The 16,305-nt window shown below is 42.8% G+C and overlaps 1 protein-coding gene across 2 annotated transcripts in view; it reads left to right on the forward strand.

Moving 5' to 3' along the window:
* The window catches only part of ARHGAP20 (Rho GTPase activating protein 20), a 61,586-nt gene that overhangs the window by 16,320 nt on the left and 28,961 nt on the right, over positions 1–16,305 (forward strand). Inside the window, exons 3-4 of one of the 2 annotated variants that reach the window (XM_042839236.1) lie at positions 11,539–11,709; positions 14,726–14,785. In XM_042839236.1, the coding sequence (XP_042695170.1) occupies positions 11,539–11,709; positions 14,726–14,785 (231 nt within the window). The remainder of the gene's footprint in view (positions 1–11,538; positions 11,710–14,725; positions 14,786–16,305) is intronic. The other variant, XM_042839237.1, reaches the window with a different exon arrangement.

Raw genomic sequence — 16,305 nt, forward strand, 5'->3', positions numbered from 1 at the left:
CAATGTGACTGGCTGGCCAAGATGGCCACCAGCATCCTGGCTTGCGCCAGCAATAGTGCAGCCAGCAGGAGCAGGGAGGGGCTCGTCCCTCTGCACTCAGCTCTGGTGAGGCCGCACCTTGAGTACTGTGTTCAGTCTTGGGCCCCTCACTACGAGAAAGCCCTGGAGTGTCCAGAGAAAGGCAGCAGAGCTGTGAAGGGTCTGGAACACAAGGCTTATGGGGAGCAGCTGAGGGAACTGGGATTGTTCAGTCTGAAGAAGAAGAAGCTCAGGGGAGACCTTACTGCCCTCTGCAGCTGCCTGAAAGGAGGATTTGGGGATGTGCAGGTCAGCTTCTCCTCCCCTGTAACTACGAATAGGGCTAGAGGGAATACCCTCAAGTTGCGCTAGGGGAGGTTCAGGCTGGACATCAGGAGAAATTTCTTCTCAGGAAGAGTGGTGAGGCATTGGAACAGGATGCCCAGCGATGTGGTGAAGTCACTGTCCCTGCGGATGTTCAAGAAACATTTGCATGCTGTAATAAGGGACATGGTTTAGTGGGAAATATTGGTGATAGGTGGATAGTTGGACTGGATAATCTTGGAGGTCATTTTCAACCTTGGTGATTCTATTATTCTGTGATTCTATGAATGTACTATTTGTCATTTTTATAGTATTTCTAATTCATCCATGATTTAAGCTAATTATTACACTGGAGTGTTGTTTCTTTAAACCACATACTTGAATGCATAAGTTATTTTTATGTAGTAATAGCTGGGGATAAAATTTTATTAACTGTTAACAAGGAACAAAGTGAACTTTCTGAGGCCTCAAATGGCCTTTTAACTCCGAGACTGGCATTCCTGTAGCCCCGCTGTTTTTTCTGTTTTGTTTTGTGTGAGCATGTGTGTGTATGTGTGCATATGTTTGTTTTTGATAAAACACATCAGGTCTTCATTTATTACATACAAAGTGGCTTATAACGATGTTTGTACATCTGGAGATTGAAATGAGCTGGGGCTCTCAGAGATCTGCTGCTTTTTTATTAAAAGAACGGGAGTAAAGGTAAAAAGACTGCAGGCTTGGAAGAGGGGTTTTGGGAGGATTGGAGTTTAAATGAAGGATTAATTTTACAATAAATGACTAATAGTTTAACACCCGTGCTTTAAGCCGATTCCCCTTTGGATGGAGTTGTGACAATCTGAAGACGAAGGAGGCGAAGGGCACCGCTCAGTAGGATGAGTGCTCATCCAGATGTCTCTCTGCCCACGTCTGCTTTTGGATTCAGCCCACTTAGGGACTTTTGGGATTAAGCCTTGAGATCTGGCAAAATGCAGCCCTTGTCCAGCCATTGTGTATCCCTGGTTTTAGACAATGAAATCTCTGCCAAACTACAGTCTGGCCAAGCAGTTTGGGCAGCAGCATACCTAAGGAAATCACAGGACTGACTTGTTCAGACTTCTTTGTGGCCGTTTATCTTGTGTAAACGAGCAGAAAGCCTCTAATGATGTGCAGGCTGATCTGCAGCCTCTGGTGTTCTCACCTCTGACAAGGACCAGCATTAAATATGCATTGAACTCTCCTCCTGGCTGATAGAGCATCGCTTCTCCACTTCCAATTGCTTTCTCATGGAATACAGAACTGCTGGGGGGAGTTTTTGATCACACTGTGAGAATAACAATCTATCTTTGGATTTCTTCTGTGCTTGTGTCTTAAGTGCTTGAATACCATAGGCTAGATCCAGTGAAGGATAATGCTCTCAGGAGCAAGGAATGGGAATCATTTAGGTACCTGAATTTAAAGCCATGACTTGAAAGTCCTCAGTGGCTGCCTGATCTCCCAAGTGCCTCTGGTCTTTAGGCATTAACCAACTAATAGGAAAGCTCTCCATATATGTAGAGTTGTGCTTTTGCCTGGCTGCTGACGGCACTGAACAGGTCAATGCCAAAGAACTGAACACTGTCCCCTGGGGCACTGCAGCCACCATTCTGCTGACCCCACTTAACCTGTCTGGACAAAGGCAAGGGATGTCTCTAGCCTGTTTACTGGTCAGGTCCTCACTGTCACCTCTACTCTTTGTGAAGCTGCTGGCCATGAAGCCTGTGCACCTTCACTGGAAATGAATTGCCCAGGCTCAGTTCTCTCCTTCCTCAGACACCTCATCTTCCACTTCCCAAAAGAGTGATACAACTACTATGTCTGTTCCCGGGATTTTGTTTTTGCATATGGCTCACTGACACATCCAGGCTCAGCCTTTCATATCCATAGCTCAGAGTGGTTGCATGCTTCCGATTTATGTAATTACTTATTGCCATCAGGTGTGGGGATTTGGAGTGCCCTCTAATATCTTCCCCCATCACAGGCCGCCAGTGAAGTAGAATCCTCTGACTAACCCACCAAAACCCTCTTGCACATGCAGGCAGGTAGTTGTAAGGGGTAAGCAGGTATGTGTGGCTGCCCCTGATGTGGCTGCTAGCTGTCCATAGGAATCTGGGTCACACATATGCAAGGGCTGGCAGCAGCAGGCATATCAAATAATCTCTTTGCTGTAATAGGATAATTCCTGTGCTGCAGTACTAGTATCAAAACATGAATTAAAGCCCTTGAAGCAAACCAAAGCCAGATTTGTTCCCATTAGAGCCGGGACAGGTGCAGTGAAGTGATAGTCCCTTCTGACACAGGCACTCGTATTGGCTGTTCCTCATAGGAAAGTGGTCCCAAAGGATACTTCTGAGGAGGCCTTATCTTGTAAAGGCAATTCTTGAGCTGTTTCTAGGTTGTTTTGTGTATGATTACTTTGTTTACCATCAGCAAGTTTCTCCTGAAAAGGGCATTCAGAGACCAGCTTCTGGTGGATTCTATCTCTGCTTTGCCTGGCCACATGTTTTGAAGTCTTGCACTGTTTTGAATGCTTCTCTTAAAACTTGTTGCTGCGCAACTGCGTACTCTTCATATGCGTCAGGATCTGAGGGGAAGAGCCTTGCTGAACCACTTCTTGAAGAATGGCAAAATCAGAGGCAACAGGGCTTTCAAAGATCAAGAACAACCCTTCTGATACTACCTGATAACTATGTGAGGTGTCTGGCAGGCAATAAACCTTCAGGCAGTCACCTAGAAACTGCTGTATTTCCCTGTTAAAAGGACACAGTCCCACATTTACAGCCTATGTAACAGGTAGCTGCAGATAGTGGCGTAACTGCAGGCAGTTGCTTACATGTGGGCTCACTGACAGCCACAAATGATGGGCCGGAAGGGATTTCTAAAGATGCTCACACGAAGCTTGTCATATGTACACCTCAGCTTGACAGGGCTTGTTTCTGGTGAGCTCTGCAGCATGTTCTGGCTATTTTTGGTAGCCTAGAATTCCTGGCTAATGCATGACCTACACTGACCTCTTGTAATACGTTTTGCCAGAAGGTATTTGAAACCCCCATTTGGGGTAAGGGTTAATTTCAACCTTGATGTAACTCCCGATCAGCTGAGTTGAACTGAGCTTTCAGATGTCCCGATAGGGATTAAGTTGATTAAATATCCCAGTTGTGATTGCTATTTTACAAAATGTTATGGTTGGGCATAATCATCATCCTTTCAGGCTACTAAAATAATGCTGAACCCATCTAGGGAGACAAGGCTGAAGCTGGAACCCCAAATGCTCTCCTCTATGACAGTAGAATGGGTACAAAGGAGCCAGTGTGGAGGAGGCAAGAACTCCTCCAGACTTCTTGTTGGCTGTGAGACACTCCAAAGCAGTGAGAGTGCACTGCGGAACAAAGGATCAGTTCTTCCAAGACCAAAACAAATTTCACTGACTTCTGCACATGGATATGTCCTCCTTTACACTTCTTCCCCTTGTGAGAGGAGTTGGACCAACATCCCTTAGGCTTGGTGGTCTCCAGTTGGGCTATATGGCAGGACTGGAGGACACCCACACAGCAAGAGCTTTTCACTAGGGGTTTACTTAACTTGCACTAAATTCTTTTCAGGTGCAAATAGGCAAAATATGACTGAAACGTGTGGTGCTACTTTTTACCAGTAGAGAATGTTGCCCTTATGCTAAATGTTCAGAGTAAACACCTTGCAGCTGTTTGTTAAAATAAAATAATTTTTAAAAATCTTGGAAGTAAACCAAACCACAAGTGTGTTTCCTGTCTCCAGCCACCACACTGTAATACGTTTGCTCTGCAGAGAATATTGTCCTTTTGGCTATGCAGAAATTACTTAAGTGCTGTTTGCGTTCTGATAAGCTGCCAAGCTTCCATTCTGAAACGTGGAGGATTTTTTTAATGATGCTTCTTACCCTAAAGCTATTTGATATTTTACTGCAAGTCTTAATCATGTACTGATTTTTGGAAGACTACAGTAGAAAAGTACACTTACACACTTTGGCACCTCCAACAACCAGTGTAAACCATGCTGATTCATTGTAATAGTTTTTATTATTTTAAAGCAGATTTCAGATACTTAGGGAACAACTTTCAGAATTCTAGAATAATTTCAGTTGGAACATTTTCACAGTGTATTTTGAATTATAATATGCCCACTGAATTTTAGAAGCAGAAAAACAGTAAAGAAGTTGCAACTAGGTGCACATTTATGCAAATGCAAGCAGACATTTTAGTACTTAGAAATAATAACTAATGCTCTTTAAAAATCTGAGTAGATCTCACTAGCTTCACTGTACAAAAGCTACTGTACGTGATGGCAATGGCCTACGAGAACGTTAAAAGAGTGCTTGCAGAAAATAGACTTGCTATTTCTGGAATGCTGTACTGTTTTCACAGTGCTGCTTCAACTCTGTATGCTTTACCATAGATGTCAGCAAGCAAACCTGCCCTGCATCCTCAGAAAAATAAGCCCTTAGCAGAACAGGGATGAGGTTGACAGCAGGTTTTCAGAAATGGGTTTGCAGCCTGTGTGATTAAGAAAGTTTTTATACTTATCTGTCCAAGTCCCTTCTATAAATAGTCAGCTTGAGATTAAACAGCGTTCTGGTTTTCTGTCAGCCCTTACCTACCACCTTCCTGGAAGGCACTCCTACCCTCCAGGCTGATACTTTTTGTGCTTACTTCCCCCCTCCAGGTATAATTACCATTTATTATAATAAAGTGCTGCATAAACTTAGATGAAAAGCTTACACCAAATCATGAGAAGCTGAAGTGGGAAGACATGTGGAAGATTCTGAGCATGCGGGTGGCTCTCCAATGCACTGATTGTGGTTGAAAGGTAGCATGTGGTTTGCACCTTAAAGTGCACTGGATTATTAATGTTATTATTAAATCTAACTGTCTAAATAGGGTTCAGAACCTGCGGATTGCTCTTGTGGGTGAGTTGTGTCTGCATGGAGCCTTGTTCATGGAAGGAGGAGCTGTGAGCACTTGGCCCTGAAGCCAAAGGGCCTTGGTGTGGCCATGAAGAATCCTGCTGGGGTCAGGGCCTGCTTGCTGGCATCCTCATCCTCAGCATCTTTTTCGTTCCATAAAGTGGTATGAGTTTGTGCCAAATCAGGAGCTGTGTCACAAGGACACCTCCAGTTAGGCAGTGTTAACATGCAGAACCATGTGTTGTATTTCCCAGTTTCTGCCTCTTTGCGTCTGCAGCTGGATTTGAGAAAATAAAGTAACCACACAGGGCTTTGATTGTCCCACAGCCATTCTTCAAAGACACAGTCCCTGGCTGATGCAGTTCAGACAATCTCCTGTGATAAACCAGTTGCACCCCCAGCCTTTCTTGTATGGCAGGGACTCTTTTCAAGCCATGTGCATTAATGAGCCTGACAGAGGCTACGCTCGTCAAGAACGTAAGCAGGACTGTTCCTGTTGTCTTGCATTTGGTCCCAAGCATGGCTGTTAAGTTTCAGTGTATAAGAAAATCTCTTCTTTCTCTGCATTTTTTGCTTTTCTCTTTTTCACACATAGAATGTGACAATCGGTTACCATGATACTGCCAGGCTGGTGAGATACAGTATGACACATCCAAACTATCATGATGAAATTAGATAAATGTTGAAGTCTTGAAATGTTAACACTGCACTTGAGTGCACTCTAAGCAGCTGTGGGACACAGATCAGTGCTCACTTACGTAAGACAGGTCTTGGTTTTATTCCCACCTTATCTCAGAAAAAACAGGACTGCACAGCACTATGAAGCCGTTTTATTTTGATTGGTTAAAGAACAGTTATAGAGTGGGTTGGGTTGGAAAGGGCCTTTAAGATCATCTAGTTCCAATGCTCTGCTATTGGAAGGGTCACTTCCCACTTGATAAGACTGCTAAAAGCCCCATCCAGCTTCCCTTCAATGCTTCCAGGGAGGGGGCATCACAATGACTCTTTGCAACCAGTTCCAGTGTCTCACCACCATCGCAGTAAATAATTTATTCCTAATATCTAGTCTAAATCTACCCTCTTCTAGTTTAGAGCCATTTCCCCATGTCATGATGCTACTTGCCATTAGAAGTCCCTCCCTTGCTTTTCTGTAAGTCCCCTTCAGGTACTGGAAGGTCTCTGTAAGGCCCCCCTGGCACCTTCTCCAGACTGAAGAGACACAGTTATTTATACCTTAATAAGTTTGTTATACTGGATGCAAAGTACCTCCTACCCGCACAATGTGGTTAATATACCTTATGCATTAAATGATTTCAAGAGTAAACAGTCTTGGCTTCAAAGCTCCTGTTAACAAAGCCAGTGTCGTTAGCAAAAATATGAAGCAAACATCTATTAAGCTGACATGGAATTTTCTCCTGATAGGAAGTTTTAGGAACTTAAGTGTCAAAGAAAGAGACGTGGAAAGAAAGTGCAAATATCAGTACCTCATCTCCAGTATAAGCTCCATTAAGAAAATGACAGGAATTAATTTTTCTGGGTCAGAATTGTTTTGGGGATGTCTCTGCTAGTCACAAATCACACGTTGGCCCTGACAGTTGGCAAAAATCCGAAATGTGGGCCTGGCTGTATACAGTTCTGGCTGTGCAGATAGCTGCTGTTTTCCCCAGCCTTGGGAAGGTGTGAAGAGCTCCTGCTTCTCTCACTGGGTTGCTCCAATCCAGCGCTCTGACTCAGTGATGAGAGTGTAAATGCAAAAGTTGAAAATTAATGCACTGTGCTTTTACTAAAGATAATTTGCTGATTCTTTAAATCAATCCAAAGCAAGCCCCTGAGGTATACAGAATAATCTTGTGGTCTTGTGAATGCTGTGAGCACTGGCATCTGCTCTGTCTGATGGGCTCTGCAGCCTGTGTCTAAAACAAAGTTGAGTTTATGCCATGAGCTACAAGCTCTTCAGATGTAAGGATAAAACTGGGAAGAGCCAGGTGAACTGGGAAGAACTGAATCTTTACTTGAGCTTCAGAATGGGCACAAATACTGCACATGGTAAAATGTTTTATTTAATATACCTATCTGTGAAATGAACCTAGGCTAGGTTGTTCACTTTGGGAGGAATTTTGAAGGTCTGGTGTAGGCGTAGCTGCTGGGCAGGCTCTCACCTGGCTGGACTGCTTTGCATTCCAGTCCAATGCGTAGCTGCCGTTGTCCCTCCTCTAATGAAATTGCACATTTCTCACCTACCTCCCTTGAAGGACTTCTGAGGTTGCTCAGACTGGACAAGAAGAGGCCCAGGGGAGACCTGTTCAAGTCTACAGCTCTGTACAGCTGCCAGAAAGGAGGTTGTGGTGAGGTGGAGGTCAGCCTCTGCTTTCAGGTAACTATGACAGGACAAGACATAATGGCCTTAAGTTGCACCAGAGGAGGTTCCATTTGGATAGTAGGAGCAATGTCTTCTCAGGAGGAGTGGTGAGGCACTGGCGTAGGCTGGAGATGGGGGAGTCACTGTCCCAAGAGGTGTTCAAGAAAGATGTGGCACTGAGGGACGTGGTTAGTGGGCACTGTGGGGATGGGTTGATGGTTGAACTGTAAGATCTTAGTGATCTTTTCCGATCATGATTCTGTGATTCTATGACTTCAGAGATCAAAGAACAGAGTGTTGTTTTATCTCCAGAGAAATCAGCCATGGAGAGAGCATTGAGACTGTATCCTTAGAGGAAATAGATTTCTGCAGCTGCAGAAGCTGTCATCAGCAGAGGAAGGTTCTGACAGAGGACAATAATGAAAACAAGGTGTGTGGTTAGGATGGAGCACAAGCAGTGTGTGAAAAGGATGTCATGTAGCTGAGATACCTGCGATAGCTCATTCCAGCTTAGGTAACTTGGAGGACAGATTGCTTCCTTAAATGATAGATAGGGTGAAGTCATTCTCTGGAATCAAGAGGAAGTTTCCCATTGGCGTATATCACCTTTGTATCATGGATTTAATAACAGTTTAACATAGGCTATTAAAATCTTTTTGGGTATCTATAATTTCTTCCATTGCTTTCACTACAAACAAACAATTAAGCTGATGACTCCACCACACTAAGAATTAAAATAAACACATTAGGGATCATATTGTTCAGATATCTGTTTTTCTGAGAAACCCCACGGAAGCTCCAGTGGGGAAAGAAGGAGTATTGCTTGGGTTTTTTTGTGGTTTCTGGTAAATACAGCATCGCTGAAGTGAGCATGGATGTGTTTGCTTTCATGCTGGATGCAGTGGGGATGTATTTTTTGTTTTTGGCTGACTATTGAGAGCTTTCAGCTTCGTATGCTACACCCACAAAATTGAAGTGTTCTTATAAATCGCTGTGCTTCGAAAAAAAAGGCACAAAATACCTATTTTGATTAATTTGAAAAATAATAGGTGTAAAAACAGGGCCCTGAAAATGTCAAGAGAAAACTCTTCAATTATCTTTTCACTGATTTCAGGCAGTAGAGTGATTTTAATCTATTCCCAAGTAACCTGGGAGTCCCTGTGTAGATATCCTCAAATAACAGAATTTGCTTCTTGGTTAAAATCATGCATGAAAATGTCAGACCCCAAAATAGTACCTTTGTGAAGAAATACCCAACTGCTGGACAGGTGCAGAGGGAATGCCATCGAAATGCCAATGTGAGCCTGGATTCTACATGAAGCAGAACACGACTGCTGACTTTGCAGGGTAACCCCGTCTTTCAGAAATCAGTTCACAGTCCCTCTTAACAAATGAGGATGAAGGCTTTTTTCTTGACAGACTGGAAAGGTGTTACTTCGTGGGGACCCAGAAGTATTGATCTTAGAATGAATTTAGAAGAACGTAGAGAATTCTGAGAAGGCCTGAGATTACTGACATACTTTTTTAATGATGTCATAAATCACATTGGCATAAGCACTGATTTTTGCATAATTCTATTTGAATGAATTTTCAAAGAGTGCATATATGAGTGCTTAGCTTTTTTTTTTTTCAAATTATACCCATTTAATGGCCTGAAAAATCAGTGAGCCATTAAAAACCGAAGTTCAACATTACCTTTCATATAAATCCCTGTGCCTGAGGTTACAGCTTATCTGCATTTTCTTCAATGTAACAAAGCTTGGGTTTCATTCACGTCTTTCAAAAATTGAAAAAACTGGAACATCAATTGAGAGGATCAAAAGGATGCTTTTGATTTTCCCCCATGTTCCTGAGCTGCAGGGCTTTAGAAGGCCTGGTTGGATAAATTGCTTTGATTTTCTTCCGCTTTGTTTCAAAGAAAGAAGAGATTTTCACCTTTTTTAAAATTTTTTTTGGTCAGGTAAACTCCATTAAAGCATGTCAGTCCTTTTTAGAGTTCAGATGATAGAGATGCATGGAAATAACTCAAGATCTGAGTCAAGGGGCAGATTTCATTAAAATAACTGATTTGTATTATTGTGTTTTTCTTTTCTGAAACCAAGTTCCATTTGTTTGAGCCTTGGCATCAGTAAACCTAGTACACCCTCCTTCGCTTATCGGTGTGACAAAGATTTCACTTAATTTGATGAATTTGTGGGATGACAAATCAGGCCAATGAAATGTGGAAACAGAAATGGCCCAAGTTGAGTTGCCTATATGGAAATACTTGAGGCTGAGCCAGCAAGGGATTTGAGTACGGTTTTGTGAGTGTTTGTGGTTGTTTGGTTGCAGCAGTGGAACATGAAAGGTTTTGTTCTGACTATTGTCATTACTGGATTCAAATATAAGCGACTATTTCTCCACTTAACCTTTGAGGTGAAGACCGTGCATGATTCCTGCACAGCTGGACTGCTCATCTTTCTCGATTTCTGTCAAAGTTTCTGGGCCAAGTACCATCAAGCTGCCAGTCACCGATGAACTGTTGAATTGGTGAATTCTCATGCAAGTGGCATGTTGTGGGCCGCAGTGTGTGTCAGCAGCACCCAATGTGTTGGACCAAAGTTCCTCTCTGTTTTTTAACTCTGCTCTCATGAGCAGCCCTCCTGCTTACGAGCAATCAAATAACTTTGGTTTGCGTTATTCATCTGAAAGATGTTTTTCTTCTTTCTCTCTTCCCTAAAGGAGCAGGTAATTAAAGTCAAGAGAGAGACTGTGAATTAAGTCGAGGAATGCCTTCATAAATTCAGGCTACTAACCAGAAAGGGAAAAGCAGAAAAACCAAGATGCTCACCAGCCCCTTACAGATCAGTGAAAGTGTGTCCTGCTAATGTAGGCCAATCTGAGAGCTTATCCTTTCTCTCTCTGCTGTCAGGATTTCCTATATAATTTCCTGAGTAATCCAGCTACAGGCAGCGAGGAGAGGAGGCTGGGAAATCAGCCAGGCTGTAAGGGAGGTGTAAGGAGGCTTGTAATCTTCTTCAAAGATTTTCTCTTCTCACTCTTGTTTTCTTTCATATCTCTCCTGTGTGTTTTGGGGCTTTCACTTTGTAATATCTGTTTCTTCTCTCAACAAAATCATTAGGTGTTTGTCTTTCATTCCAGTGGGTATAGGAATAAACTGTAAGCTCAAAGCTGCTCAATTCAGGCTTTTCTTTCCAAGGCTATCCAACCAAGATTTAGCTTGATTTTCTTTTATTTTTTCCTTGCTGAAGAATATATGAAGAATGTATTTGAATGAAAACAGAACTGTTTGTTCAACCAAAAGGAAGGGTTTCGTTTGGAAAGACCTCTAGAGAAAGCAAATAATTGAAAAAGTCAGATCTGCAAGATCTGGAGAAAAAATGCTGATGGGTCCTGGCTTTAATCGAGAATTTCCTTAGGTAAAGCATACCATAGTGCAGGAAGCACAGATTTGGTTCTGTCATCTGCTGCGAGAATTGGAAGTCACATCTCTGGCTTTCCAGTGGAAACTTGTACCCAGAGAAGCCCTGCAACCTGCTCCTAGGAGCCCTCTGTATGGAGAGCCTTCAGAAGGCGCAGTGTTTTCCCTAAGAATTCAAACAAAGGGAGACTAATATAAATAGACAAAATGGAGAAGGCTGTATTTTAATCATTGTCATTTGCTAAAGGCTGTCTATGTTCTTGTGCTGTAAAAGAGTCAGCAAGGATAGTCCCATGAGATGTAATCAAACATCTCATTGTCGTCAGTGTCCCTGTAACCTTTTACAGAAGTGGGTCAAATAAATGACCTTTTTGTGGTGGCTGTGAAAAGTCCCCAGTCCTCACTCATTGACGTTTGGGTGAATTGGGTTCCTTTATTCTTTCCTTCTTCCTTTTGCAGGGAAGGCTGCTTCTCCCCCATCAGCCCAGAGGCATGTCCCCTTGTGCAGTCCTTTATGTGCCACAACAGGACGTTCCTCCTTGATGGCCACGTGCAGCTGAAGACAGGCCTACAGACCCAGGAGCGACACCTCTTCCTCTTCACAGACCTTCTGGTTGTTGCCAAGTCCAAGTGAGTATGGCATCCCCTCCTACAAAGTAGCCCTTTTTTTCAATAGAGGTATTCCTTCATGCTTTTTCGGTAGTAAATCTCCCCTAAGTCATCAAGCAGCTTTTTTTTGTCAACATGAGTTAGGTGCCTGAACTCAGCAGTCACTTTTGTAGACGCTAGAACCCATAGCATCCAGGCCACAGTACAGAGCAGCAGCAGATGTTCTTGAATACACTGCTTGCATTATATCATGTTCCCTGCCTTGGGAACTGAGTGTTAGAAACTCACCACTGCTCAGTGTGTCCCTTGGGATGCCTTGAACTGAAAGTTGCTAAGGGTTAGGTGTTGCTGTGTTGGAGAGAGGCTACAGACTTTCGCACTTACCTGGGAGCTACTTTGATGCTCTCTAATGATCATAGAATCATAGAAGTTTTAAGGTTGGAAAGACAACTAAGATCATCTAGTCCAATCATCAACCCATGCCTGTGACCACTCTAGACAATGTCACTCAGTGTGACATCCACCCTTCTCTTGAAAACCTCCAGAGATGGTGATTTCACCACCTCCCTTGACAGCCTATGCTTCACCACTCTTTCTGAGAAGAAAGATTCTGAGCAGCTGATGAGCAGCTGCCTAAGAACAGAGGTCACGGGCAGCATCACAGTGCTGTGCCAGAAGCAGCATGAGGATAGGAAGCAGTGCTCAATGGTCTGTGCTGAGCTCCTGTGCAGTCAGGCTTGCTGCTAAGCTCTGATTGTGCACTCTACCATTCACAATTAAATCAGATTTACAAGCTGTGTCTAGCATGCCAGCTTCATGCAGCATTTGTAGTTTAAGGCAATTTTAGAGGGTGCTTTCGCTTGTTGTTATGGGGAAATAACCATAAAGGATCCTGAAGCAGCTTCATTCTCTGTTAGGCATTGTTTGTAGTCTCACAGGGTGGGTAATCTCGATGTGAATCCTGGGCTTTTGCAATGTGTCTCTTCACTTAAGCAGTTGTTTCAGAGGCTGCTGGGAAAAGCCAGAATAAATCTGCATTTTCAGTAGAAATCTGAGCAGTGTCTGTTTGAATCACACACAGTAAATACAACCCCCCAGAAGAACTCCTTCACCTTATGTAGTGTGACAACGTGGAGAATATTGTACCCAAACATGCTCTGCTAAGGTTGTTTGGTGAACACTGAGATTTTTACAAGGCATCTTACTGTTCTACCAACAGTTGCAGTAATATAATTGTTTCTGCATTTGTTTGTGATTGTGTTGTATTTAGGCTGGGATTCAACGCAATTTAAGCTTTCAAATGCTATGTATTTGTAACTCACCTGGGCTCCTTTGTCTCAGTAGAGGAAAGCCAGCACCTCCCTGTGGCAAACCCACTCCTTTAGAAAAGAGCATCAGCAGTGGGGAGGGGACTGCTCAGAGGCATCACCTCACTGCCTTAGCTGTGAGCTCCTGAGCTGTGGAAGGCTGAAGCCAGGTGAGATGAGTGCCTCCCACATGGTCAGCATGCTGAGTCCCAGTCTGGGCTGTGCATACCTGCAGGCCTGACTGGCTCCCAGTGGCATTGGAAAGCCCTATTCTGTGTCACCGCTCTAAAATATGGTCCCTCGGGAGTAATAACGGCTCTTACAGCACTTGATTTAATGTGGTGAGGAGTCTGCAATGTTTGATGGAGTTGGAACAGAACAAATTGTGCTTCTGTATGTGGAAAGAAAAGGGGAGAAATAAGCCACATCTTTGCTAGAAGTGGTAAAAATAGTAAAGTGATATCACTTCATGTATTTTGAATTATATTCATGCATTTTAAAGAACTCATTGGGATGTTCTCTCTACAGCTTCCCTGACAGCAATTAAAGCATCACAGCTGTCACTAATGAACACTATATGAAAATCAGCATTTTTAAAGGTACCACACACCATAATACCATTTCTGATTCCTAAAGGGAAAACCTGAATGGTATGTACTGCTCTGCAGCCGTAACTAGGGATTGCTGTTGACTTTCTAATAGTGGATGCAGAGTCGGGCCAGAAGGTCACCAGGATAATGTCTAGATGGAATTGATACAGCTGAGTCTGATTTAACTTCAGGGTTATTCCACGCGCAGATGCTAAAAATTTGTAATATTCTTTTCATTAGGCAGTTTTTTCCAACTTGGAGCCTATACGTATCTAAGAGATGCTTCTTAGGTGCAGCTCAGTACATTGCCAGTGCCAACTGAGCTGGAAGTAGCTGGTCAATGCACAAGGGAGCTCATGTGTAATTAGACTTTGTGTGATTGGCGAAGGGGCATACATTTTTCCAAAGAGAGCAACAAATAGCTGGTGTCCTCTAAGCTGGCTGAGCAAAGTCCTGCCCAGCACTGAGCTCCTGCTTGAAAGGGATGAATTGGCATTGCTCCCATGGAAATGTGGGGAGGTGAGTCCTCTCTACAGCTGATCTGGTGTGACTTTGAACAAGGTACCTATCGGTCCATTTTCTGATACTTCCTAATCGTTTTTGAAATGCAGATTGTTATCTTTTTAGTTCATCCATTAACTCAGCTTATGAAAAATAAGACTAATACTCTGTGCTTGTCTGTCTCCTGTCCCTTCATTTAATGCCTTCATGTGAGGATTGCCATACATTAATTGGTTGGTTGTTTGTTTGTTTTTTTTTTTCACTAACCCAATACTAAGGGTGCAGAATTGTATGCTGTTTTCCATTTACTAATTAGATTTCTTCCAGAGACTGTGTGTTTTAATTGGGCAGAGTAAATATTTCAAGGGTGTTTCAGTTCACCGATCAAGGTTTCTCACATAAGCTTTTGTAAGGGAAGGAAATGGCCTCCTCTTTCTTCTCTCTAACACATACACACACATATACATGTTCATTTTAGGGTTACTTTCCAAACTTGGTTGGACATAGAGATTAATGGTTGAGTAAATACGTGGAATTACGGTAGCGATTGCCCACTAGTTCCATTAATGCTTTTGTCAGAAGGTCCTATTAAGAGGATTAGCAAATCTAGTGAGAAGTTAATCTTCCATCTGTTAACAGCCTCAAGGTATCCAATTGCCACTTACAGAAAGCCAAAGGATCTGAGTTTGCCCTGCAGAGGTAAGACAACTTGGGGTACATCAGTACCTCCACCACTGATGAGCATGAATTTTCTGTGATTTCAGTGCAAATTGGATCTGCCTGATCTTTTCAAGATTGCTTTAAAAAAATGATCTTGGATAAAAATCATCTTTAAAAAAAAGAAAAAAAAGAAAAGAAAGGAGATACTCCTTCCATTTTTCCAATGTTCAGCCATTCTTCTTCCTTAGTCAGTAATGATAAATTCACTTCTAGATGTAATGCCTTGGCACTTAAATAGACGACTCACCTTTCAGCAGCACTGAGAACTCATGGACTGGAGAAAGATTGTGGCAGATAGGGATAAAATTATACCTCGGGCCCTTTAGATGTTAATGGAAGCTCCCCTTTCAGCGCCTCTAGAAACCAGGCCACTTGAATACTGATGATAGCTGAGAGCTGTGACTAGGCATGGCAAATAGGGTAAGGATATACATCAGGAACGACGGGGAGAGCAGATCTGTGCTTCACCCTGCCAACACCTGCTGCTGGCACTGCAGGGGCCTGGCTTTATGAACTGTAAATGTTAAGAAGTGAAGCAGCCTGTAGAGAGTTTACTGTACTGAATACTGGGGAAAAGGTATTGAGGAGAAAGGGAAGCTCAGCAGACTTATCCCCAGCATAACCCCAGTCTTAATGGTGCTGTCAGGCCAATCACCCGTTTATTAAGATTTACATTACAATTTATGTCTGTATTTGGCTGTAAGTCTCCATTTATACAGTTCATTCTGTGGACAGTCTGCTACAGTCCTTTCTGTATTCATCTTATCTGCTAGATCACAATTGGCTCGATGATGAGCGTATTGAAATATTCTAAGCTTCTTTTGGACAGGGTAGCAAAGTGTGATAGCTTAAAGAGAACTGAAATGTTCAGCTGGCAGGAAACACTATGGTATGGTTTAAAAAATGCATGAGCTTGAGATGGTATTTTACAGTATTTTACAGTGTTCTCATTCAAGTGCATCTTTTTGTTGTGGTGCGGACTGGAGGTCTTTTCTTTCCCAGCACTGTGAATTTGGCAGGGCTATCAGCAGTGCTCTGTCCAGAGATACCTGTTAGCACAATGTCAGCTGGACCAACTGAGGTACTGCAAGTTCATCGCAATCCTCCTTAGAGCTGCAAACTCCAAGTGCTTTCATGCTTCAGACCGTATTAGTTCAGTCTGTCCTAAATCAAATACCTTGTAAACAAGACTAATCTCAGAGGAGGTAGTCTTTGTGTACCAGAGCCCTAAGAAACTGCTTACCTGGCATATTTATTTATAAAGCACTAATCGCCATGCTGTCCCCATCCATATTTGCAGCAGTGCGATGAGTTTATATGCTCTTGTTTGCAATCCTCGGATTAGAAGGGCCTTCAGGGAAGTGCCATTTATTCTTCAGCCTTTCCCTGCTAGTACAGCAAGCTCGTGGTTTTAATGTAAATTAAATTTCAAAAGTTTAGAAAAATCATGTAAAATACCTTCTTTGTAAATAAGTAAATATTTTGAGAACACAGTGGGT

The sequence above is a fragment of the Centrocercus urophasianus genome, unplaced genomic scaffold (genome assembly GCF_019232065.1).
Source record: "Centrocercus urophasianus isolate 14NV4802_14NV808 unplaced genomic scaffold, USGS_Curo_1.0 seq_9, whole genome shotgun sequence".
Classification (NCBI taxonomy): domain Eukaryota; kingdom Metazoa; phylum Chordata; class Aves; order Galliformes; family Phasianidae; genus Centrocercus; species Centrocercus urophasianus.